At 43.7% G+C, this 27,531-nt stretch overlaps 1 protein-coding gene across 1 annotated transcript in view; it reads right to left on the bottom strand.

Annotated features, from left to right (window-relative positions):
- Positions 1 to 27,531, bottom strand: part of LOC144827279 (lipoxygenase homology domain-containing protein 1-like) — a 453,506-nt gene that overhangs the window by 94,078 nt on the left and 331,897 nt on the right. Inside the window, exons 9-10 of the mRNA XM_078685654.1 lie at positions 25,370 to 25,661; positions 14,378 to 14,456 (exon numbers count right to left, since the gene is read on the bottom strand). Of these exons, the coding sequence (XP_078541780.1) occupies positions 14,378 to 14,456; positions 25,370 to 25,661 (371 nt within the window). The remainder of the gene's footprint in view (positions 1 to 14,377; positions 14,457 to 25,369; positions 25,662 to 27,531) is intronic.

The following is a 27,531-nucleotide window of genomic DNA, read 5'->3' on the forward strand; positions in this document are numbered from 1 at the left end:
GCGCCCCCCCAATGACCACCTATGCAACGGATTCCCACACTACCACCCTTTAACAGTCTCCATAACCACTCTCACTCAGATGCATTTAATTAGTTTTATAGTGTCACTCATAAAAGTGAAGGGTGTCAGGGCACTTTACATTGCACACACATTACATAGACGGTTATTCATATGTGTGTAAATCAATGTATAGGAATCGTTACATAAGACAGAGGGGTAGGATTTATCTGTCATCCATACTGGTAGGCAGTATAGTTTAGTGGGGCTTGGTGTGGAGAAGCACAAACTCAGAATTTTAAATGTAAAACCATGGTAGGGTATTAGCTTTAATAATCGGAATTGATTTCCATCCACATCAACACTTTGTACAACATTAGGATATTGAAAGTCCTGGGAAAAAATCGCTCTAATCTATACTTGAAGTCTGCATTTCAGTTCTTTGATGACAGTTAATAGCTCACAGTTGTTTATTTGGATTTTAACTTACAAACTGCAAGTAACAAAAGGAAGTCTCTGATGAAAGCAGTAACCCCCTGACCTATTTACGTTATGTTCACTTTGTGATTTGCATGGTACACATTCTTTGCAGCAGGCATATTAACCCTCTGCACTACCTTATGATGAATCAAAACTTCCACTAGACAAAACTCCAGTCTCTCTCCAGGAAGAACATCAATCACTGAAGTTATCTTGACATTTTTATTGTTGACTGAAAATCGCTGGTGGCTAGGAACGCTGCAGTGGGTGCTTTTATAAACAATACAAACTAGCAAACAGGCACCCCCACGCAAAGTCGGCACCCATTGCGGTGGCAATGGTCGCACCAGCTTAGAGCTCGCCCTGTCCTGGACTAGAGGGCACACTTCAGGCAAAGGTAGATCTCACAGCTGGCAAACTCCAGGTGCTGGATGGAGAGTTTCAGGCAGTCCTTGATGTCCCTGAAGCTGCAACAACAAGAGGCAAGCAGTCAAGCCCTTTGAATCACTCTGACTTTAAATTGTGAACGTCCAGTCCTTCTCACCCAGGCAGAGAGGGCAGCAGGCAGGGCAGCACAGCAGGAAAGTAATTCTCTCAGAGCAGCAGTTCCACAGAGTAGCAATCCTTCAGCAGCACAGAAGTCCTTCTTCCTGGCAGAGTATCCACAGGTCCAGCAGTGTTCTAAAATGGTGGGGTCAGAGGTCCATTATTTATAATTTGGTGTTCTTGTAAGGAAAGGTGGGAGAGGCTTCTGGAAGGGTCCTTTGAAGTGCACACAGGTCCTCTCTTCCCTGCCCAGGCTCCAGACACACTACAAGGGGGTAGGCCCCTTTGAGTGGGGACAAGCACAGCCCTATCCAGTTACAAGTATCAACTCCTCCTACCCATCTAGCTCAGGTAGACCCATAAGCCTGGTGATGGGACATCAGGATGTGAATGACACATCTCAGTTCACTTTGTGTGTGACTGTATAGAGGGAATGTGCAAAGCCCAGCGGTCACCTAACCCAGACGTGTATCAGAGGCAGGCAGTGGTATACAGTGCTTAAGAGCAGAAAAATACCAACTTAAAAGTACGTACTGGGGGTTGGACTCTAGCACTATCAGCCATAAAGGGTCCCGTCAATTTGAATAAAAAACAATAGTATTTGGCTTTGGTAGCTTAAAAACACTTATTTCAAAAGGCCAAGTCAAATGAATTCCCGACCGTCATCTGTGTATCTATTTCACATTCAACTCTACAATTAGTTACATATTCATCTGTTGTGCTTAAAGATGCGTCCTACAGAACTATGATCAGTAATAAGATGGATATTTTGATTATATTTTCAACCAGCCACCATCAAAAATTATCTGCTGCTCATCACTGATCATAGTTTGCAATAACCCCTTAGCCTGTTCCAAGAAGGTCACAATAATTCCATCATCTGTGACAATCACCTCTGGTATTCTAAAATCCCGTAAGACTGGTATTGTCATTGCACTGAATTATGTTGGTCTAAATTAAGTATTTTTGTGATTGTAATTTTTTTCTGTAAAAATTCTTTCAGATAGGAATTCTCTTTCTGCAAAACGTTTTCATTTTTTTAAATGTCTGTACATTCATTCATCTATGTGTTTCACTTTTGGTGAATGTATCTGTTTGGTTCATAAAAAGATAGGTCTTCATTGAAAAGGAGAAGAGTTGTTCTGTAGGACACATCTTTAAGCATAATAAATGAATATGTTAATAATTGTATAGATGAATGTGAAATAAATACACAGGCCAAGGTTGAGAATTCATTTGACTTGACCTTTTGAAATAAGTGTTTTTAAACTACCACAGCCAGATACTATTGTTTTTGATTCAAAATTCAAACAAAATCCACCTTTACCATTAGAGAAGATTTATTATTACAAGTCCATATATACAACACACTACTATCCTACTCTTCCTCAATCAGGAATTATACTTAATAGGTTTCTTAAGTAACCCTCAGTGTTAGCCTATGAGAGAGGAAGGCCTCACAGTAGCAAAAAAAACAATTTGGGAGTTTTTCACTACCAGGTCATGTAAACTAAAAAGTATATGTCCTGCCTTTTACCTACACAGCACCCCGCCATATGGGCTACTTAGGGCCTACCTTAAGGATGACATATGTAATAAAAGGGGAGTTTAAGGCTTGTCAAAGTTTTATAAATGCCAACTCAACATGGCAGTGAAAATGCACATGCAGGCTCTGCAGTGGCAGGCCTGAGACATGATTGAAGGGATACTTAAGTGGGTGGCATAACCAGTGCTGCAGGCACACTAGTAGTATTTAACTTACAGGGCCTGGGCACATATCGTTCACTTTACTAGGCACTTATAGGTAAATTAAATATTCCAATTGTGGATACACCAATGTTATTATGTTTTAGGGAAGTGACCACATGCACTTTAGCATTGGATAGTCGTGGTAAAGTGCCCAGCGTCCAAAGACCTTGCGTCCGAAGACCAACAAAACAGACAAAAGTGAGGCAAAGCAGTCAAAAAGTTTGGGGGAAGACCACCCTAAGGCTGACAGATCTTACAGATCCCCTGACATTTACTTCTTAACAAGGCTGTACTTTGACCTACTTTCTCAGTTCAGCCTGCTTTTTATGAACAAGCATTGGCAGTGCCAACAGTTGGTGTTGGTGCCAGCCTTTTGGTTTGATTTGTTTTGCCATAGTAGCAGTGTGTTTCTATTCACTAGGTAAATTGTAGCTTGAATCTATTAATGCTAAAGTTAACAGATGTGTCTCAACACTTTCCCATATCAAGACATTGTCCAGTCAGTGGAAAAATGTGTTTGTCAAATGGAGGACAGGTTTTACAAGTATGTGTACTAACGTTCACAGAATTTACTGCACCTTACATTCAATTATTACATTGGGAATATTATGTGGAATAATTCTGCATGGAGAGGGGGGTGACTATGGCCATTAGAAACTCCTTCCAGTCCACAGATGCCAGTCCCTAAAATAGATAAACCTGAGATTTTAGCAGTACAATGCCTTATTTCGACAAATTAGAAATCTTTTTTCTCCCAATTTATCATCTTCCAGAACCTGCCAACACATTAAGTTATAATATTTTAGAATTATCAAGTTGTATCCTGCTTTCATTCAGCCATGTTCTTTTGGGAGATTATCCTGAAGCCTCCCCAGCCTGTGAATTGCTCTCATCAATAACATCTTGTGGGCTTTCCCAATTAGTAGATGTTCTGGCTTATTAACAGGTCATACATTAGGTCTTATTTTTGTGATTCCTAAGGGGTTTCAGCGCAGTATAAGAATACAGTCACCTGGTCTGACCATTTAATGAATAACAGTCTAAATTTTTTCCAGGCAGATCTTTGAAAGGAAACAGGCCAAGGTATTGACTTGAACCTGGGGCAGAGTTCAAGGTGCCGAATTGGCAGAAGATGATTTATTATACTTTTCAGAATTTGACAACTTTTTTTTTAAGACCTTTATTGCACACTCTCATAAATACACAGCAAAAGGTCTACAACCCTGGGGCCGGCCGCGTCAGTTATAGCGATTAGTCCATTTACCCAAAATAACACAGCCTTTCAGCCGACATCCCTGGGGTCCGGCGGCGTAGTAGTGTATGGTGTACAGGTATGATTCCACTCGTAATCCGGATGAGTCATAGGTCTGTGTTTTTTCTTGTTTTTAAAAAAAAACCAATTGAAACATATTGCAATATAACAAACTTACACGTTGACAAACAATACTCTCATTGTGGCGCATATGTACTCTATACAGGTGAGTGCAGCCTGGAAGTTGATCATATCAGTCTACATGGCAGGTCACAGTTAAAATAACCTAGATGTTGAGGTCTCCTATTCTCCCTTTATTCCCCTTCCTCCTCCTCATCCGAGCTGAGGCTCTCGTCTTCTGGCAGTGGGTCACATATTTCCCCCCTGTATATATTCCAGGCACTCCACACTTTATTCCATTTGCGGAGGCAAGCCCTGATTACATACACCGCCCGTTCCGTCAGCATTAAGACGTCCATGTTCCTGCTCCACTGTGAGACGGTGGACAGTTCCGGTGCACCCCATTTTTGCGCTATATCTCTCTTCGCTACCATGATAGCTAAGACGCCCCATATTCGGCCATGCTGGGATAGGTCAGTCAGTTCCCAGACATTCAGAATACATTTATGCGGTTCTGGCACCTGGGACACCTTTAGTGTTTGCGAGACAGTGCGCATCACCTGATGCCAGTAGTTGGCAATGAGTGGGCAGTCCCAGAGTGTATGGAGTAGTGTCCCTTCTTCGCCACAGCCTCGGAGGCAGTAGGGATGTGGAGCTTTGTGTATTCTGTGTAGCATGGATCTAGTGTAGTAGACTCGGTGTAAGATTTTAAGTTGCACCAGTCTGAATCGGGCCGATATTCCCACTTCCCTCGGGGATGTCAACGCCTCATTCCATTCCGTGTCATCCAAATCCCCAATTTATTCCGCCGAATTTGACAACTTTTGATTCTAAAACTCTTTCAGACTCCAATGTGGCATACATGCCTCACTAAAACCTCTGATCTGGTTGCTACCAGCTGGGTTTGATTCAGAAGCATTTTATCATTAAATCAGAGGTAAAAATCTCTTTGATGTATACATTCTGGTTGACAACACAAGCTATGAAACAAGATAAACAGAGAGAGCTTAAACAACAGCTACATAATCACAGGAACAGCTGTGTATCATCTATTTCTTCTGGCATGTTCCGATCTACCCTACCTACTCTACCTGAATGAGAAGACCCACGAAGATCAGGTGAAAAGTACCAAGAATGCACTTCCTTTTGATAGAAGGAGATTTTTAAACTTTACAGAAAGCTGCCATTTTGATTGCCTCTAGCTACCCACAAACCCCAAATACAAATAACTACCTTGACAAACCGTATGAAGAACCTGCACACCAATGTAGTAATGGAAAAAGCAATCCAAGAGCCATGGAAATTTTGCAACCTAGGTCCTAGCAACAACTGCAATTTGACCAAGCATGCCTAAAGGGTACAATATTGTGTAGATCTTTTCCAGTAAGGCACAATAGGTGATGTTTACAGCATTCCAGAAGACCCTGGCACCAGAAAGTGTCTGTGTCTCTCCTCATCAAGCCCTCTACAGAGTCATTATTCCTGTTCTCATCACGCCTTGGATTGTGTTTCATTGGCTGCATCTAGTTCTCTGAATCTTGAAATGTATAAACCGTTTTGCTTACCTTTCTGCAACATCATTATTTGAAGGTGTGGTAATGCGCTCACCCTACATCTCAGTTACCAGTTGCCAAGTATATATGTCGAGAAACTGGTCCCTAAAGGTTGCCACACCCAGGGCATCCCCTTGTGGGTGCTAATCCACTTCATCTTTCATTTCCATTTAAGAAATTGCAAAAGACTGTGAACCACTTGGGGCTTTATCTGGCTCCACTCTAAAATATGCACTCCAGAACACAGACTACAAGACATTCAAATAGCTTTATTGAATCGTACACTGTTGCTCTAAATAAATAGCATCCTAACTATACCTTGTGAGCTTGAGTGGAACATCTGTTAATGGTTGGGTGGTAGTTGTTTTTCTGCACTGAGGTTTCTGGACTGTTGCAGCAAAGATAGTCACAGGGTCTTAAAACTACTGAGTGTTCCAACTTTGCTCACAGATCTAAATGCACCAGGCCAGACAGAACACATATCAAAATAAACTTGACACATTGTGTCTCCTTGTCCGGCACGTCTACCCAATTGACTGTGATTTGTTTGTCAAACCATCATCTTACATTTGAGCAAGCTGGTTAGCTGGTTCACCAAGATTGTAATATTTGCTACAGGAACACACTCTTTGTTTTTAAGGCACCCAGCCGCTGCCCGTGGAGGGAGTTCGGTGGGGCAGGAAGGCGGTGCGGGGGAGGGGCAGGGTGGGTGGTGGTAAACAACGAAATATGGATAATTGCAGGTAAGTAAACAATTTAATAAATAAAACGAATTTCGTAGCGCATCCTGTATCGCAAAAAGCGATGCAGCGTGCGCTATTAAATTGTTTACTAACCTACAATTATCCATATTCCGTTGTTTACCACCCACCACCCTGCCCTTCCCCCGCAGCGCCTCCCTGCCCCACCGAACTCCCTCCACGGGCCGCGGCTGAAGGCACCTAGCGTCTAAATTCTACATACATGTTTATTATGGCTGTAGGGCAGCATGTTATAGTCGGGATTATCGCTTGATTTAACTTGTGTGTTATAGAAATCATTTAGAAAAATATAATCTCATCGGATATTAATTTTTCTCAAATTAGTTCCAATATAGTGATGTTTTTTAAAATGAAACTTTTCACACTATGCTTATGTCAGACCATATTCTGGTCTCACACCACTCCATGTGGGGTTTGCGTCTTGACTTTAACTAATCTACTAAGGCTGCACTCTGCTTGTGACTTAATCTTTCCCCACCTTGTCACAGGAATGGACTGGGGTCAGTGAGCATTAACCTCACAAAGTCTGTGATGAGGTGGGGAAAGCTGAAAGTCTCCAGCTTCACCCTCCAAGGACCATGTGTGCTTGCCTTTCAAGCAGCACCAGCTTTGGAAAAGAAAACTTCTGGCCTGAGAGACACTGGCCTCTCCCCTGAAGCCAGTTCCACTCTGTCTCTCTCTGCTGGTCAGCCTGCTCCATTAAGGGCCAGATGTAGGTAAATGAGAAATACCGATTTCTTAATAGAACATTTTACAGATTCGATATTAAGAAATCGGTATTTCCTAAGTGGGTAAATATTCGGTAAAAAATACAGAATCCTTAATATTCCTTATTACCGAATGGGTAATTGAGATTCGGTAATAAGGAATAACTACCCATTCATTTCCATGGGCTTGGAGGCCCATAGGAATTAATGTGAAGACATTCAGTTTTAGCGATTCGGTATTACCGAATCGGTAATACCAGGAGGTATTTCAAGGGTGCCAGGGTGTCCTTTGGACACCCTGTTGCACCCCTGAAATGTGCATGTGTGCACATGTGGCGCACATCCATGCCCTTAATGTGCGCCACATGGTACTTTAAAAAAAGCAAAAAAGTACTTTTTTAAGGGAAATCGGTAATTACCACCAACTTGAAGTTGGTGGTAATTACCAATTTCTTAAGGCTCAAAAGCACTCTTTAATGTGCTTCCTACATTGCGTTTATGGAATCGGTATTTACCGATTCCTTATTCACTGATTCCTTACCTACATTAGGAATGGCTAAATACTGGTCGGTAACACTGAAATTTACCGGATTTCGGCGTTACCGACCGGTATTTAGCCACCTATATCTAGCCCTAAGTTCTCCAAAGCTCTGCCTTCAGAGCCATGGAATGTCTAGTACCCTAGGGTCTATGCTAGGGGCACTCTGCTGCTCCTTCCTTCTTCCTTCAGCTGCTGCCGTCCACATGGGACTCTGGATGATGTAAACTGGGACAAGGCACGGTTGGTAGGGATAGAATGTTGAATGATTGTGTTTTTGAGCATGTGTGGGAGTGAGTGTGCATGGGAACATGTGTGTATGTGTGTGTTTTGTCAGGGCCTGGAGGGTCACCTATATGTAACATGGCCCATATTCAACATATTGCTGTCATTCTTGGGAACAAGTGGACTTGCTGTTTTTAATGGTCCATATTAGTGAGTTTTTGCTGGTGATTTTGAGGAGATATATCAGCCAAACTGTAGATAGAAATGGCCTGGTAGCATGTTTTCGATTTTCTGGGGCACATGTTGGCTAACCGTGATGCAAGAGTAGCCCATTAGAGGCATATTGTGTTCATTCTTGAGAAAATGATGCCCATCTCTAACATAATAATGGCCCGCTGGTGACATGGGCATTCATCAGGATGTTATAGCTCACTATGAAATAATAAGAGCACACTGGAAGCATATTGTAAATATTTTTGATGAAATGCTTGCTAACCCTGACATAAGGGCCCATTAGTGGCACATTACTGGGTTTTCCTGATGAAATATTCGCAACAATGGTCGATCCATTATATTTCTGGGAATTGATGATAACATGCTGGCTAACCATGAAATAAGGAGGGCCCATCAGAGACTTATTTATTCCTCTTCTGGGCAACACTCTGACTAGACTTTATATGATAATGGTCCTCTCTTGCCATATAATAGGCATTCCTTGGGACATCTTGACTATCCGTGACATATTAGCGTCCTATCTTTCCCATAGTGAGAAATTTTTTTCCAAAATTCTGGCTATCCCTTGAATACCATCCTTGAATTATTACTATAAATGTTTATATCAATGTATCTATCCCCAGTATAATAGTAGTGAAAATCATTGACATATGAAGTACATCCATTGGTATTTGATCATGACAAATGTACATAAAATGCACAATATCCATGTGTGACGGTAGTATATCTGAGTGATCGGTGAAAATCAGGCATTTCGATTATTACACTTAAGGAGTCGTCTCCTTGAAAATTGTACTCGAGCTCTTGTATACAAAACATACGGGGGATACCAGGTTAATGTACTGCACAGGTAGTTTCCAACGTTTCTATAGTCACACTGTTAGATTTGCTTGTGCAGCATATGCAGCTGTGGCGTACACCCCATTTTACAGTTAACACAAAGATCCTGCAGCCTCCTCCCATTGGCTGACATTGCATCACCGATGGTCACTCTGGGAACTTCAGGGCTTTAGCGCCCAGGTCCGAGTCTATCAGTGACACATCCCATTGTAATGATGGAGACTCACAGAAGACTTTGTCGGGCTAAGGAGCAGGTTATGTCCACTGTTAGACCTGGCATCATTGGCATGAGTCTCTCCTCCATTTTTTCTGTTTGCCTCCTCTGTTTACGATGTTTTTGCTGGTATATGCTTTGGGCACTGTGCCACTGCTGATCAGTGCCACAGTGCAAGTGCTCCCTATGTGAAATTGCTGTATTGATTTACTTCCATGTTTGGCTTATTTGGTTTACTATCAGTCCCTAGTAGCGTGCACCAGGAGTGCCAGGGCTTGTAAATACAAATGCTGCTAGTGGGCTTGCAGCACATGTTGTGCCACCCACAAGAGCGGCCTAGTAAAAGTATGTCTGAAGGTCTACCATTGCTAGACCACGTGCAGTCTGACTGCCACGAGGACTGCGCAAGTACACCTACTTGCCAGTCCCTAAACCTTCCCTTAACTTCATGTTAGTCACCCCTATGGTAGGCCCACGGGCAGGGTGCATTGTAAGCATAAGGTAGGACAAGCCTGACAAGGTTGGCATGTCCTAATAGTGAATTACAGCCATAGTCGTTTTTCACTATTGTAAGGTAACCTGCTCTCCATCAGTTAGAATGGGCTGCCAGGATTATTAATGCTATAATCCTAGCGCGCTCGGGGAGCATCGTGCAATGTCGAGTTTGGTATCCCTGAACTCAGGGTTTAATAACGCATCCGTTTGTGTGGATGGTTTTTGGACTCTGTGTTTGAAAATAGCACTTTTAGAAAGTAGCTATTTTCTTGTCTAACTGTCTACCGGTCTCTGCTGGTTCTGGTGTGCGTGTGACAGGAGCTGGGTGGCTCCAGAGAGTCTGAATGAGTCAGTGTGGGATGAGTGGGGCATTTGCATTGAGAGTAGGGGAAGAGTAGCTCCTGATAGCCTGCCTGCCTGATACAATGTTGGCTCCGCCCCCCTGCCAGGCGACTGATGACTCTGTGCTTGCCTGGGACTTTCCTGGCCCACCTCCTGCCGGGCAGCTGATGGCCCTGCCCCTGCCAGTGACAATGCTGGCTCTGCTCCTGCTGAGCGGCTGAGGACTCTGCCCTGCCCAGTGAATAGGCCAGGTGCTTCGGCCTGGCAACACCCACAACAAACCCAAGATGGGGGGAAATTCCCCTGCATGGACAAAGGGATCAAAGCCAAAAAGGGGTATAAGAGAAGGACCCCTGAACCAAGAATTCAGATCACTTCTGACAAGGAAACCTGAACCAAGGACAAGAAGCCTGCTGATCTAAGGACTGCCTACCCCTTCTGCCAGAGTGCTGTTTGTTGGGGGAATCCTGCATTGCTTCTTTATTTTTGCCAAGGAACCAGGAGAGAGGAACTGTGTGTGTACTCTCACTCTTTGCTAAGAAAATCTCCAAGGGCTGGAAGAGTGCCAGTCTCCTGTTGAAGTCACAAGGCTAAAGGACTTCATCTGCTTAAAGTGCTATTTGCTGGAATTTGTGAATCCAGCACCTCTGAAAGAACCCAGCAATCTCGACGCCGACGGACGCCGCCGAATCCAGCTCGACATCGTGAGTAACGGCTCCAGTGTCCCGCTTCCTCGACGCCGGCCGCCGGGCCCGATCGACGCCAGCAGCAACGCCAGTGAGTAGTGAGTTCGGCTCCAGCTCCAAGTGACCTCGTGTCTGCACCGCCGCTGATCGCATCGACTTCGAGCCCTCTCGACGCCGTGAGCGCTGCTCACTCTTGCATCATCGACATCGACGACGTCGCATCCTGCTTCATCCCGTGAGCGCTGCTCCCGCCTGACTTCGGTCGACGCTGCTGCAGATCGGCCCGACTCCGAGGCCCGATCGACGCCGAAGACGCGACGCCGGACATCTCGACGCCGCTGATCATCGAGTGCTTCACTTTTCCAAGGTACTGTGTTGTTGGGGTCTGTGCGACTCCGGGCTCAACGTAGCGCTCCTCGCGGTCGACGCCGAACCTTTGGATTAACTTTGCCTCGACGTCGTGTGACTCCCGTGTGGGTTACATTGTTGCCAAGAACTGTGTTTTAGAGAAGAAGAGTTGCTTTTGATACTAAAGACTTTTGTGCTAAGAAGAAACCGTGCTTGAACTATTATTTTTCCTTCCAAAAGTATTTATTAAGATTGTGGTATATTTTTGTCATTATTTGGTCTTGTGCTAAGCCTTATATAAAAATACTTATTTTTATAATACTACTGTGTCGTGTCCATTTGTAGTGTATTCACTTTATTACTGTATGTGGTCATAAATGCTTAACGCACTGCCTCTGAGATAAGCCTGTCTGCTTTGCCAAGCTACCAAGGGGGTGAGCAGGGGTTATCTAAGTGTGTGATCCTCTTGCCCTGACTAGAAAAGGTGTGTCCCTATTTGTCAGAAGTGTATACCTCTGCCAACTAGAGACAGCCGCTTCTAACATCCACCAGGTTGTGAAATCTTCAGCCTGGCAAATTTCGGTTAAGTCAGCCAGGTGCTTAGCATTTAGCGCATGTACAGCGCATGGCTGCCTGACCCGAACTTGAAGAGTGTCTGTCCTTCGCTCAGTCTGACAATCTTCCTGCACTGGAACAAGGCTGTACCCCTCCTCCCTTAATGATGGGCCACAGCTGAACACAAGAACTGCTTGAACCAAGTTTTCTATGAGTGAAAATTAATTAAAAAAAATAAAGATCAGAAAAATATAAATGACGTAATATGCATGAAAACTAATAATGCAAATATTTTTTTGGGTAAAAAATCTCCTGGGCTGAATTTTAAGATGGTGGTAAAAACTGTGCTGTTAAATGCAATTTGGCACTCTTTTTCCAATATTCTTTGGAGAAAGAAACCATCAAGCCTGCCTATAGGAGGTTGGGATCACTCACTAAACCGATATAATAAGAGTAAGGTATTTATGTCCTGCCAATTTTGAAGTTCCAGAGGTCATGCTCAGAGGCTATACAAATAGTTTTTTTTAGATTTTATATACGTAAGCTTGTCCAAAAGGCATTACAGCACTTTACATGAGCACTAATTTATGTTACACACTTTAAGGCAGAGGGTTAAACAAATGATTTGTCCTGAATTACATGAAGTTGAGCCGAGAGCGGGTTCTGAACCTGGTTCCTCTGTTCCAAAGACACAAGCTCTGGCCGTTAGGCCACATCTCTTTCCCAATGATACTCTGAGATTGTTTGTTTCCCAATGAATTTTACAGTAGAGAACATTTCTGCTATTTATTATGAGAACATAGGAACTCTTTTTCATTTTTTCATCAGTATTTTCCATTGTAATGTTATTTTATGTTCAAGTTAATAACATCTTTCTCATGTATTTCAAATTTGGTCTGAATCTTTAAGTTTATTACTTATTATCTTTTTTGATTTTTTTAAGTTATGTTAAGCCACGCCCAAACACACACACGCACACACACACACACACACGCACAAAATCCATGTCTCTTAATAGTAGTCTTTTGGTTTTGTCAAGCTAACAAAAGGTGAGTCAGAAGATACTCTTAGGAAATATGTTTTTTTTACCGTGACAAGTATATTTCTTGTGTCATTACCCTTTTTAGGGTCCTTATATATGAAAGTCCCTGATCTTTGTGTGGTTCATTTTATTGTTCTAGATTGTAAACTCTTAGATTAATTTCAGTTGTGTAATTAGATTTGTGTTACTTATTTAAGAGTTGTCACTTATAAACACGGAGTATATGTACCTAATGTAGTTGGAGAGGCAAACATACTTCAAGCTGACTCTTTTTGATATTTCTGGCAGGAAGGTATGGTTTCACATCACAATTATTTATGGAATTTGTGGAAGCCATTTGCTAGCCAGAGCTTTAAAGGCAAGACACAACACAGTCAGAAGAGATGAGCTGGGTGCCCAGGCTTGGCCAATGTGACTTCATACACCCTGAATATACCTTTGCAGTTTTTAAAACAAGGCTTCTGACAGACCCATGGGATGTTGCTGGCAGAAGACCCTGGAATCATTCGAATGTGGATTGGTCCGAATTGATCGGAAGTGGGTAGTGATGGGGCAGAGGAGAGCTTGTTGGCCAAACGGTATCCTTTGCAAGGTTGTATTTTAACACACAAAGCATCATGAGTGAATTTGGTGCCATTTAACACCGAACTAAAAGTACACATAAGATGTGTGTTACCCATGAATGATGTGATTCTTCTTCAGACCCGGCTCTTCGACTGAACCCAGATGGATCAGCGGTCCCACCCCCACTCCTCCCCCTTACGCCTTGAGACCCTCACGGGTAACTGCGCTGCACAAACCCCTGATTGATAGACTGCTGACTGATTGAATGGCACTTGAGAATGAGCTTAGAACAGATTAAAAAGCCTATGCCTTCTGCAAGAAGACTTTATTCTACCTTTTACGGGACTGGTCGAAGACTTGTACCTGCACCTGAATTGATTCTATTTAGCAGGGGTTTCGTTCAAAATTAGAGGCAGCAGTTTTCTACCCATGTCCACAGGGAAATTTAGACATACTTCAGAAGTGTAAACTGCTTACTGGAGAAGCCTGCTACACGATACCATAGGGCTGAGAAGCTGCAAAGGGTCCAGGAACCAAAGGAACTACTGATTACAGACATTAATGAATGAATGAGGTAATTGGTTCAATTAATAAAAATCGTTAAAATAAAAACAACACAATTACATACATCCGGTAACAAGCTGAATGGATATTAAAAAACAATCCTGAAACTACACTTGTTTGTAAAATGTCCTCTGAAAAGCAGTAAAGACAGTCACATGAAGCCAGGAGCTGATTTGAAGTGCCTGACATCATGCCAACTCTGAGCCACGACTTTAAGAAGACACTTTCACACAAAGAGATGTTTGCCACCATAGCAGTGCCTGACACATTAGCAACTGTCAGCTGTGGAATTTGATTAACACAAATTGCTTTTTTCTTCATCCCTCTGGTTGCTTAGACGCTTTCGAATCAGAGGTTCGCCAGATTGAAGCAAAACTTGCAGCAACCTGAGTACCAGGGCACGCTAACTTCTACGCACCTTCCCAGAATTCTGGGTGCACGTATCTGGTTCTTCGTGCATTAGATGGAATAAGTATTAAGAGTACCTCCTTGACACATGTTAAGGGCTACTGACTCCCTGCTACAACAAATGCAACTAGCAGCCTGGTAAACTGTAGACACTTACCATATCCTTTGCCATCATGACCGATTTCAATTTTGAAGAGTCTCCCTAATCTCTTTGTTGTAATCCTAAATGTGTCCACCTGCAAAAAGAATAGAAGGTCAACTATTAAGAAGAAGTGGAATTAATAATAAGCTACACTCAATAAAAAGAATCAGTTAATGCCTAGATTTGGGAAAATTGGAGGTAGCGTCAATAATGTGCACCCTTGTATTTTAATAGAAAAAGCGCAAAAGTGCAATCACAGCCTGCAAATCTTCATGACAAGGGTTACTCAAAAACAGAAGGTGTCATTATTTTTCAATGCAGAGGAAGCGACAAAATATCATTGAGTATTCACGGCTTGGAAAGAACTGGTTGCAGAGTGGGATAATTGTCAATGTATTATTCTAATTTTTTTCCCTCTGTGCCTAGTACCATTTCGCCGAATGCATACAAATGAAGCTTAACAGCATTCTTGTTCGTGACACACCTCCTACACAAATGAACTGTGACCTTATCCCATTCCCACCATTTCTAAATCTAGATGCCCTGATAAGAATCCAACATCTTTCAGTTTGAACACCCTCAAGACCCTCTGTCCCTCCCATCCCAGTACCAGGCATCTTATCAGATACATCATACTCAACTGAAAAGCTCCAGTACTCAAAGGTACCCCCTTAGCAGCTCTTATGTAAGATCATGAACTTGTTCTTGCAATCACAAAACCATAGCTCAGTCTCGCATCAACACCTTCACTCGATCAAGAGTATACTACACCATACGTCTTAACAGAACTGATACAATTGGAGTTGTAGTTGCTATTATTCACAAAGACTACCTCAGATCAAAATGGATTAACTCTCACATCACCATAAAACCCAAACCCCAAAGTCTTAGGGGCTTATTATGACTTAGGCAGTCCTACAGTGGACAATAAAATGTGCCATCTTCTGTAGGACCGCTAAAGCTGTGATGCCGACGCCTGCCAGATTAAGACTTTAATCCTGGTCTGGTGGGTGGTCGTGCAGGGTTCTGACAGCGGCAGACTATTAAGCTCATAAAAGAGCCTAACATGCAGACCACCGCTCTCGACTGCCGACTGCACCTTCATGCACGTGTGGCATGCATGAAACACTGTGCAGGAACAGGGGGTTCAAATCTAGGGGGACACTACACATGGCCCCGCATGCATCCCCAGGCCCAAAGGCAGCAGGGGCCCCTGTTAAGACACCCTGTTTTGCCTCTCCACCACCATTTTCATGCGTGCTCGAAATATGCTCTACGGCACCGCCAGCATATTTCAGCCTTTAACCGCTGCACGAATGCCGCAGGATCATGGATCAATGGCGGTCACAGAGGTCCTGTGCTAGTCCGCCCCAGTCTTACTACTGTAAGCAGGCCTGCAGTATTGTGGTGGTCGGACCACCATCAAGGGTTCAGCGGACCTATGGACCGCTAAACTTGTGATAAGGCTCCTGATGCCCTTAATGTCATATACTGACCACCAGGCAGTATTCAACAGTTCATGGATTAATGCATTGACCAACTTCCCTCCTCATGTGATCAGATTGTTAAGATGGATATGGTTGCGTTTATCAATAAAATGAACTATTGTCCTTATTAGTAGAATAGACCTTGCTGAACAACACATCTACCTCGAAAAGCAAGTATGTAGTCAGGTTGGCCCTGCTACCTAGGCCCAGGATTACTGATTGTTGGGTCACAGGTGGGAAGGTGCATAGCTGACGGGAAAACATTTGTGCAAGAAACTCTTGATCAATCCCGCAGATAGGCACAGAGATATTACAATGGTCCTAAGAGATTGCCCCAATAAACAGCACATGGAGGGGGTATGTGCGCTCCAAAAAACACCATAAAGTCAGACGCTACATTAGTTAGGAACACATTGCCAATTAGGACCTAGAACACAGTGATCCCGTGCTCTCCATGCTGGACATCGGACACATTCATCACTGGCTACACTGTGTCCAAGCAAAGTCCATACCCACCTGTAGTAACCATTTGACCATTCATTTCTTACTCCAAGGCAGCAACCAACATTCCTCCCATATATGGTACTCTGGAACCTTTTATTGCTTGTGGTACTTTTGTATATAGTATGAGCACAAAAGCAATGTAAACCGAGACAGTCCTCAGACCTTGTGCATGTAACTGTTCTCCTGACCAAACTGTTTAATTGAACAAAATGTTCGTGTTTTGCCAAGCGCCTCTTGTCTTCTGTTTGTTATAAGGAATTCAAACCAGAGCAATATTTTGGTGAGCTAGATCGGAGGATTGGGAACTCATACCCGACTGCAGCCGAAGGAAGACGATCCCACCTGGACGGATTCACATTGCGCAACAAGAAAACTGGGAAGAAACTGCAATTGATTGGAAGTTCTGCTGAATTCCCAGGGTGGATGTCCATCCCGAAGCAGCCATTATAGAGGGTAGTAGACTACATCCGAACCTAAAACATAGTCTAAAGAATTTGGTGTATGGCAAAGCAGGTAGAAGCATAAAAAGATAATTTGAGTGCCCTGCCATTGACAGGGTCTGGCATATGAGTATTGTATATGCCCCAACTGTATCAGACCTAAGGCGGCCTCAGAGGCATTCCCATGGAAGTCACCTACATTCAATAGTTGACAGCTAAGGTGAATATAGAGTAATACTGCGAATAGCCCTTGATAACTCCCAGGATGCTAATTTTTGTGATATAGCTATTCTGATTTGACGGAGCTGACACCTCATTCTCATAGTTTTTAGTTCAACAGTTTCCCAGTGCTAAAGTGGTTTCTTAATATCCGTAGTATCTGGAAGGAGTGCAGTAGGCGCATCTAGCTTAACCCTGGGCTTTACAGGGTGGAGTTTGTAAAAGGGAAAACTTGGACCCAGGAAGTGGGCATAACTTGTGTGTGGCCAAGAAGGGCTGGTGATTCCAGAGTTATTACTAAATGGTTTCTATGATTACCACCTTGGTTTAGGAGTGGGTAGTGACAGACTATCCAGTTCACTTAGGAACGTATTACAATACTACATATGCAGTCTTATCATCTTTTTTTGAAAATACCCGTTCAAAATGTTTGATGTAAAAATTGTAAGCACTGAGCTCATAGAACGTTATTTGTAAGAGTGTACCATGTACACATTGCACATACGATTCGATACAGAAAATTAGGAAAACATCATTTGAATTGTATTATCCAAATTATTAAAACTGCCATAGGTCCCTCACTAAAGCACATGGAGACTAGGTTCACCTAGCAAATAAAAAGACTTAATACTTTTTGCCAAGAGTGGCATTTGCACACACAGGCACACATATTCACCTGGCCTGAGGAGGGAACATTTGACATGAATATAATTGCGCACACTAAAACACATGTACAAACTAAATATCCAGGATAGAAAAGAGATAAGAGAGAAACATTGTTCGAACTATGGGCCATCTTCGGAGAGGCTCAATCCGATAACCCCACGATGCTGATAGCAAACAAGGCATCAGCACGACCCCAACCATATGCAGGTATGGCGTGCTTACCCTCGCTCCCCTCCATTAGGATGTTCAAACTCAATAATAGTAGAAGCTGACGAGCTACCCACCACAAGAAGGCCAAGCAGGTCTAAGCCCAAGATGTCTAACAGCAAGCGAGCCCAGAGGTCTCCAAAAGATGAACTCCCGGCCCACCACCCTTGACACGTGACATCTCAAAGGTGAGTAAAATACTCATTTCCACTGGGTCAGTGAACAGAAATGTGTGTCAGGGAAGTTTGTGGCGGTCTCGATAGTGACTCGGAGAGCTCAGGAGTTGAAGGCAGTCCGATGACGAGGGTGGGGCTACAAGGTTTTCCCAGGGAGCCGAGGAGGGAATGGAGAGCAAATTTGAGGGTGAAGCCAGGCTAACTCAAGCAGCACGCAGCTCTGAGCAAATGGAACAGGCCAGATGGCATGAGAGAGAGAGGCATGAATGGAGGCTCCAGAGAGAAAGGGAATGCAACAGGGAGTTAATGCGAGGGTACAGGGCAGCACACTCTCTTCATAAGGGAAGCAGTGCCAGGTAAAGAGTGCCACACTGGGAAGAGTTGGAGGTCAATGAAAGATTATTAGCAGGTCTCAGAGCCACGTCGGGCAGTCGGCATAGGAGAGGGACTGAACAAGAAATAAAGGAACAAGGCAGCCTGGTACTTACCCACCTGTGACGCAGGAAAAACAAAATGGCACCTCTGCGGGCACAAGAGGGAAGCAGTGACGAAGATATGCGCTGCTAGTCACGGGTGCACGACAAACATGAACCAATTCCGAGGGAGATCTTTGTGTACCCCTTTTGCGAATTACTAGCAGACTGGACTGAGGAAAGGGTCCAATATGATAGGTCTTGGCCAAGGGAAGGATCGTTTGAGCCAGAGGACATGGCGGTAGCAGAGGACTGCATCAGGCATGAAGGTGGAAACAGTTAGTGGGACTTTCTCTACATGCAGAAATGCATCACGAGATGGGAATGCTACGTTGAGGGGAAACCTGTAGAATCACCTAGCGTGAGAGTGTACACGTTACTAAAGAAAGGCACGGCAAAGAAAACATACGTGCCATGAGCCCAGATGGATATAGAGGGGCTGACAACAAAGTTACCATCATTGCTGGAAGGGTTAGTGAAATGGATTACATGCTTTGAGAAAAAAACTGCAAGTATCAGTCTAGCAACAGGTAACATTCTTGTAAAAGTTTTCTGAGCAGTCTAATTGGGAAACAGACTAACATGGTGTTCGCCCAGGCTTGCCTTCCAGCTATTACTCTGACTGATACCCAACACAACGGACTACGTTTAATATGCAAAGGCACCGAATCTGGACCACCTTGAAAGAAATATTCCTTGACTGCCCAGGTGTAGAAGTGCTAATGGCAAACACCATGAAGCCAGATCCCCAGCATGAAGGGGAGAGTGTGGGGAGGTAGCGTCTTCACGCAATCACAAAGTCAATATCAACAGTAAAGTAGGACCCCTCAGCAGATGAAGGCAGTTAATAATGATTCCATCGACTTAACCCCAGTAGTTCACCTTCGATAGTAAAGGCAAACAGTGTCCTCCTTCCCCGTTCTCAGAACAGAAAAGACCACAGACAGTATTGGGTTTCCAAAAGTTTTACGTGCTTTCAGGAATTCAGGGGTACTGTGGGCCGTGTCGATCAGGTATCCACACCAAGTCCAGGTATCAATGATCAGCCTGTGGGCACACAGAATAGCTAGGTTTCCCAAAGCATCCACAAACAACTAGGCCCTACTTTGCTGGCTGATCCCCCAGGGCGGGGTTCACTGGCCATGCCCCAGGGAGAGGGCAGAGTGGGCAGGAAAGAAATTGCTTAAAAAGTCACCCCTAGATCCCACAGCCTAAGTGCAGTGGGACACACTCCAATTACTAAGTCAAAAGGTCTTCATTTTCTCAGGCACCCTGCTCAAACTTGATCTTTCCTTCATGGCCCATAGTCCGACAGCACCCCCCAAATGTTCCAGACGCCTCTGAATCAATGGCGGCCTCCCTTTCAGTTATGAATGGAGTCATCCTCAGTAATGCGAACCAATGTTCTTCTCACGTCTAGGATGATAAGAACTTAAATACTCCGAAGATCCCTGCAAGCGCAAGTCAGTGAGCTAGGAGGCCTCGGTGGAGGGTGACTAAACGTCTCAGGTTGGCCCAGACAGTCCTGTTTTTTCGACTGTCTGTCCAGGCAGATTTCGGTAGTTCAAGAATTTATCCCAGGTTTTTAGAGACCCCACTGAATTTGTCTTCATGAGTTTCAGTGCATGAATAGGGGGCAGTCATTCTACAATCAGTATAATATGCTGTGGTTATTTTTTTCCTTAGTGCACAGAGGACTGAGATTGCTCCGTTGGTGAGCGCAGCCTGCGAGTGATTTTTGCACTCCTCTGTGGCATGAAATTGTAGTCCTACTCCCATTACGGGAAAATATCCAGATTTTTGGGGTTTTGGTAATTTAGTCACTCTACCTCAGCGTAAAGACAAGCTCAAGATTCTAGTCGGGGATTCACTGAACCTTTAAAGGCAGGGTGTGGTCCGAGGGAGATGGGGGTGCAGGGACGGAGGCTTCCGAACCCCTTGCCACGCTCCAGTGGGAAACGCAGGGCACTGGGTGTTCCACTTCCAGGCTCAACCCCATTCCAAGCATTGCAAGCAAGCATAGGTGCCCTGACCTGGCAGGCACCATCCAGGAACCAGTCAACCCTTGCCTCTGACCCCACGGGAGGCAGTATAGGGGAGGTAGGAAAAGACACAGTACAGCCTTGGACCATCTCCCGCAGGACAAAGGAAACAATTAATTTTACATTCCAGGGAAAATGTCCAAATTAAATTAAATGCCGAAACTCCCAAAAATCTGCCCAAAGGAAAATTCCAGATAAAGGCAGGGTAAAGATCAGCAAAACAGGTACCACTGAGGCCACAAGGGAGGTACACATTGCACACCACGTGCCGGGAACATGAAGGTGCGAAAACACCGAAACGTGCTCACGGGGCACATGGCAAACATCAGGATAACCTAACGGCAAAACGCCCCGTCATCCCACATTTCCACACCCACATAATACTGAACTACACAATGCATAGCAAGTGCAACTGGGGGAAATATCAAATAGAGCTAGCCTCCACTAGGGAATATACCCACAGGAAGAGGCTGCAAAGCAACTGCCCTTAGGCATGCACCAAGTGAAGAGCCTATGGCAGAACTAGTGTCACCCATGGGACTCTGACTAAAAGCCACAATTTTATCACTTCAGGTGCTTATGCGATTACCTCACAAACATACCTATCACTGATCTAATCACCCAGAATCGAAAATGTTGAAGGTCCAAAAGACCACTCAGTTAGGATTGGAGGAGGCTCAATGGTTTATATGGAGATCAAGATCGTCTAGATAATAAGAATCACCCTTATTCACCAAAATTACAAAAACATAGCAAACAGCGGCACCTCCCGGTGCTCTACTAGATCGCGACTAGCAGAGTGTTTGGATAACACCCCTAGGGGAAAATGCAGGAACTTTGAAACCATTAATAGCAGAGCATGTGTAATGTTTCTTAGTTAACAATCAACCAAGTTGTTTCAATAACAGTTAACCAAGAAGGCAACCAAGTGCATGAACGCGACTTGTCTTCAACCCCCACAAAGAAGGAAAAGGACATTTCCAAAACGTATGCCAGTAAAAGTAGAAAAACAAACACGGATCCTGAGCGAGGGGTCTGCTTAACACCCGGGTGGTTGCACCATTCCTTCTGGCAGTCAAGCCCTTCCATGACGATGACAGCCATGAACTAAATACTGCAAACATTTTCAAATTGGTCAGAAGAAACACAGCCAGCGGAGGACTGCAGGTGGCTTCAAAGGGACTTACACCTCACACCTCGAACTATAATATCACAACAAAGGTTTTGTAAACTTGTATGGTTGTGCACGATCTGCCTACTATGGGTAGTCCCTACTTAAGTACCCTTGAGGAACTGCCAGGCCTAAAGAGATTCACTAATGGGGGACTACAGTTCCTGCATTTGAACCTTTCGTACATCACCTACCATTACACTAAGCCTAACACTAGCATCCATCATGCACTACATACCACCCTTTTACATTACTCTTGGTAACAACACATTACTTCAGTTGGCTCCCAAGCATCAGCCAAGTCATGTTATGTCTGTTCGTTGATCCCAAATGCAGATAGGCTTTACCTTTCCCAAGAGGTAGCTCCCAATAAGGCAAAGTGCCTCATTCACCTTTACCGATGTAGGATAAGGGCCAGGATACAACCCAACAAAATAGAACCACACAGGGTAGTTGTAATCCTGACCCGATACGACACCAACCCAACAGCATTATACCTTTTCACTGAACCCACTGATATCCAAACTGAGTTGGACAGGATGCGTAGTAAGGGCACCATAGGGGAAGATGCCATTTGCCCCAAGATTTCCTGGAGTAGAGATTCTTGGAGATAGCAAAACCTCCAACTCAGTGCACAAACATGTCTGCTCCAGCATCCATCTGTGGACCAAGGGTGACTCTTAGTGTATCTGGGGCAGTCTTCTTTAACAACAAGAGGTCTCCCGACATGAAATTTCTCTGTAGGGCTGTCTAGCTCGGGGATAAAAAGGGGATGGGTCCCATGGAGGAGGGATCAATGAAAGTATGACTAACCCATGTCAGGAAATCTGGGACACCGAGGTAGGTGCATACACTTGTCTAGAAGGGAAATGTCAACCTCTGATTGAACGGACACTTTAACTGTATTCCTGATGTTACAGAGGAAAAGGAACGCTTCAGATGGGCACGAATGCTAACTGCAGAGTGATTCTACATATTCCGAATATGCAATAGGGCACCTCAACGCTGATGGATTTTTTCTGGCAGTGCGGCGAACTTGCCTACACCCAGCTGGTTCGTGGTTGGGGGGAACTGTGTGCCCTGGTAACCTTATACACCCGACCTTTGTCATTCGGAGTAGAGCTAACAGAGTTGTACCAGCACTTGGTAAAGAAAAAGACCACCTTGCTGCTCCAAGCTCACAAAAAGAGAGCGGCAGACTATTTTGGCTGGGATCAGTTCAAAGACATTCCAGAAGAATTCATACTGTTCACCGAAACACAGCTGGAGGAAGGTGGGTATGGATATCATTCTTCGCCCTGCAGACAAACGCTAATGCTCACTGGCTCCAGATCACCCATTGTGTATTGTTAAAAAATGATGAGCAGCACTGAGCTCAGCCTCAATTTGATCCAAGAAGAAAAGCAAGCCATCTGCCTCATGATAATGCAGCATAGATATGTTCTGGACTTAATAACCGCAACAGAGGGAGGGACTGCGCCAAGATCGGCACCAACTGCTGCAGGAGGGGTTTTCGAATTGGTACTCCTGGCTAACATGATGATGGATATCAGGTCTATGTTAATCACTGTTGCCTGTTATCATTGTGTTTCTATTGGGTTGCGGGGTTATACAATTGGAGATCACCTGCTGTAAAACTGTGTATAATGCAAGTGAATAGGAAAGTTGTCGTAGTCAAAAGCGACCAAAGGGAAGAACAGGATGCAAGTAAGTAATAGTACAAATGCATAGGTTAGATAGTGTAGTTGATGAATCAACTAGAGGGGGGATGTTAATATGGATATAGATGTGTTTATCGATAAAAATGAACTATCATCTTTGTTAATAGGATCACCAGTTCTGAAATCCACATCTACCTCAACATACAAATATGAAGTCATGCAGGCCCTGCTACCTAGGCCTGGGATTACTGATTGATGGGTCACAGGTGGGAGGGTGAATAGCGAACAGGAAAACAATTGGGCAGATAATTCTTGATCAATTCCACAGATAGGCGTAGCAAAATTAAATGGTCTGGGGAGATTGCCCCAATAAGCATACATTGCTGGAGGGGGTACAAGTGTTCCTAAAAACACCATAAAGTCAGATGCTACATGACTTGCAAACACACAGCTAATCAGGACCTACAAGTAGTGATCACGCACTCCGCATTGGACACGTTCACCACTGGCCATGCTGTGTCCGCGTAAGGTCTAGACCCACCTGTGGTAACCATTTGACCATTAATTTAGACTCCAAGCCAGCAACCAACATTTCTCGTCATAAATAGTACGGCTGAAACTTTCATTGCTGGTGGTACTTTTGTATCTAAGATGAGCACAAACTCAATGTAAATTGAGACAGTCCTCAGATCTTGTGCCTGAAACCGTTCTGGTGGCCAAACTGTTTAAATAAATAAACTGTTCCTGCTTTACCAAACGCCTCTTGTTTTTTGTTTTTTATAAGGAATTTGAACCCAAGTAACAAGATCCTGCATGGTAAATTCAGCCAAGACTGGGAAAAAAATGACAACATAAACAGTTCGCTCCACTTATGCTTCAAATACAACAGTAACCTACTCCTATATTGTACCACTCCTACACACACTAAGTCATAATATCGTTAAAAATCTTCACAGGAGTGCCTATTAACCTCTCTAAATAAGTCAAAACATGTTACCACTAGAGATTTCAAATACATCAACTTCATGAATCTCAATTCAACAATAAACTTTTTATTTGCATTTTCTTTCTCCTAATTAAGATCTTAATTAGTTGCATGAGTAATGTAAGCATCACTTATGGAAACGCTTCTGTTATTCAAAAAGCAGCTCCCTATTAGTAAGCATACCTTTCTCCTGGAAATATAAGGGTAAGTCACACCTAAGCCTGGTGTACACAACCGCTCACACCACAGGAAATACTCTGTGAATCAGGACTGCGGTGAACTCCCAATTTCAGATGGGAGTGAGAAACAATTCCACATAGAAAACTATTTGTGAATCTGCCCCTCCTCTTTAGAAATTACTTCCTGGCACTCTACCTAGATAGCAAATCCAGGTGCTCGTGTGTTTTTCCGATTTATGAAGTCTGGCAATAGAAATGGTTTAGAGCCAGTTTCAATAAGATAACTCCAATGTTCAGGATGACTGGAGTATGCCAACAGTCCTCGCTCTGTGTTTGTGGCTTGGATCAGCTCTACCTAGCACAGTAAAACAGCATGAGGTGTTCTAATACCATTTATACGGGGACTGTCTACTAATCAAGCAACAAGTAGTTTGGTAAGTCCACCGTATTCTTGTGGTTTGTCAACCAACGGACTGTCTCAAAAAAATGTATTTTCTGTGTAGAAGTGGAAGTATACCAGATGTCAAGAAACATATCAGTCACATTCGAGAAAGACACCCACCTTTCCCTTGCCAGACCTGGTTTTTATACTATCCTGATCAGGTTATTTTAATTGGTGCGTTGCTCCTTGCTGACATCAGCTTAAAGCACCACAAGAACCAAACCACCAAAAATGCATTCATTCCTTGACCCATGACATTATTCATCATGCATTCATTTAATCACACATCTGTGCACTCCTTCATAGCTAGCTTCTGAGCATTCAGTATAACAAGAACATTGAAGAGTCCCATTACCTTAGCTCTTTCAAAGGGATTCTTGTGCTCCAGTGACTCAGTGAGGTGAACTTTTCCAGATGAACCGTGTTCTCCTATTAAGACAACATGCACTTTGGCATCAGTTCCAGCCCCCATCACGTCACCAGTGTAGACTTTAACCAAGAACTCTGCTGAATCAGCCTTTGAATTCCGCCTTCCAGGTGTAGGGTACGTATTGCTATCGCTCAGTGGCACATCCCCTTCATTGTGTCCATGAGACAATAGGAACTCCTTCTGTAGATCATCTTCGTGGCTATCACCTGAAAACTCCCTGAAAAGGTAAGTGATTAAAAATACATATATATGACTAGTGTCATGGAGGACTTGCTGCATCCAGCATGCATTTTATGACAGTCGCATAGCATCCTCCAATTATAATAATAAAGGAATCTCAACAACCGAGCGATAAGGAATACATGCCAACTATTCACCCGAATGTCATCAAGGAGCATTGGCCACAGCACCAAACACTGCTTCCTAAACTCTACTGAAAAAGACCCCACTGCAAAGATCTGTGCTTCAAGCGGACACTTTGAAACATCCCTGCTTCATCTGAAAAACACACATTCCCTAACACCAGGGTGACTCTCAGCTCGGCCTGGGTTTCAGGTAACAAAACTAAACACACTAGGACTTGTAGAACAGACAGCACGAAGAGTGTACAACGGGTCTTTGCTGTTGTTGGTTGCACTCCCTTTTTAAATGCGCCTATTTCATGGGTTCATGCTAAAGTTTAGTAGCTTAAACTATTGAGCCCATTTTCGCAACATTTGATTCACATTTGTATACTTAAAGTTACATTTTTTTATTATTTTAATTTTATGTGTTTCTCTCCGGTCTCACATCTTTTGTACACTGTTCATAATAAAGGTTTAACGTATAATTTAAAATAAAAAAGATCAGCTTTCACTGATATGCTTACAATGGTGTGTTTTTGTCCAAAGTCTATCATTAGCTACAAATTATCCTTTGGACCCCCCTCTCATCTACGCCTTTTAAATACTTAGTTCTGTCCGATGATCAATGTGGTAAATGTATTTCTCTCATTGTTTGCAAACATCGCATCCTCCGCTTACTACTATATTTAAAACGCTACCATCTTTCTGGTTTGATTAATTTGCTTAAGACACTGCCAGCATCATGTTTCTATGTCTCAAAATCAAACCAGATGCTTGCATTGGATTTTGCGATATCAAAGGCAGTTAGGAGCATACTTCTAAGCCCCTATCGCACTGTTCCTGTGGCAATAGGGGCTTCGCAGTGGGTGTTCCACCGCAAAAACCCATTGATTTTGAAGCTGTCCCATATTTACAAGGGTGACTCAAATAGGAGGCAGTGCCAACATTAACACCAGGGAAAACCTGGTCTTAACATGGCGAAACAAAAAGAGATGCTTTATTTCTCCTGTTTCTACGTGTGAAGTGTTGTGTAGCACACATAGAAACAGAAAAACGCCATGAATGATTGTTTATGTGCAAGAAGGTGTCCCTTCCTGCACATTAACAATCATTATCAAATGGCGATTTTCAACTTCTATGTATGCTGAATTAATAGTAGTTACAAATCGCCATTCTAGATTTTTTACGAGCAGGAAGGGACACCTTCCTGCAAATAAACAATCGTTCCCTCAACACATGCACCCTTGCACTATGGTACAAGGGTGTCTGCATTGGCGCTAGGCAGCTTAGTTTAGCGCCAGCACAGGGAGAAATGCAGGAGTGCACCGTATTTTAGTAAATGCGATGCATCCTTGCGTTTCTAAAGTGATGGAGCCCGGCGTTAGCTATTTTGGAGCTAACCCGCGCTCTGCATCTTTATTGTAAATATGCCCCTTAGTTCCTCAGCTCCGTGGGCCTTCAGTTTTAGTAGTGTAGGACAGGGGGTGAATTGCTGCTGCAGGGCAGGGCATAGGTATCATTGGTGCAGGAGGTGCAGGGGTACCGAGCTGTTGCTACGTCAAAGCAGTGAATTAGAAGATTTAGAATCTGATGTTCATGATAGTGAGGCAAGGAGCCTTGCATAACGCATATAATAAACCCTTTGTCAAAGGCTGGATGAGTAAACACTTTACATATCCATATATCCAATAACTGCAGTTCTGCTCCTAGATGTCAGCAGTGACAATGTCCGAAAACAGCTCG

Source organism: Lissotriton helveticus, chromosome 4_1 (genome assembly GCF_964261635.1).
Source record: "Lissotriton helveticus chromosome 4_1, aLisHel1.1, whole genome shotgun sequence".
NCBI lineage: Eukaryota > Metazoa > Chordata > Amphibia > Caudata > Salamandridae > Lissotriton > Lissotriton helveticus.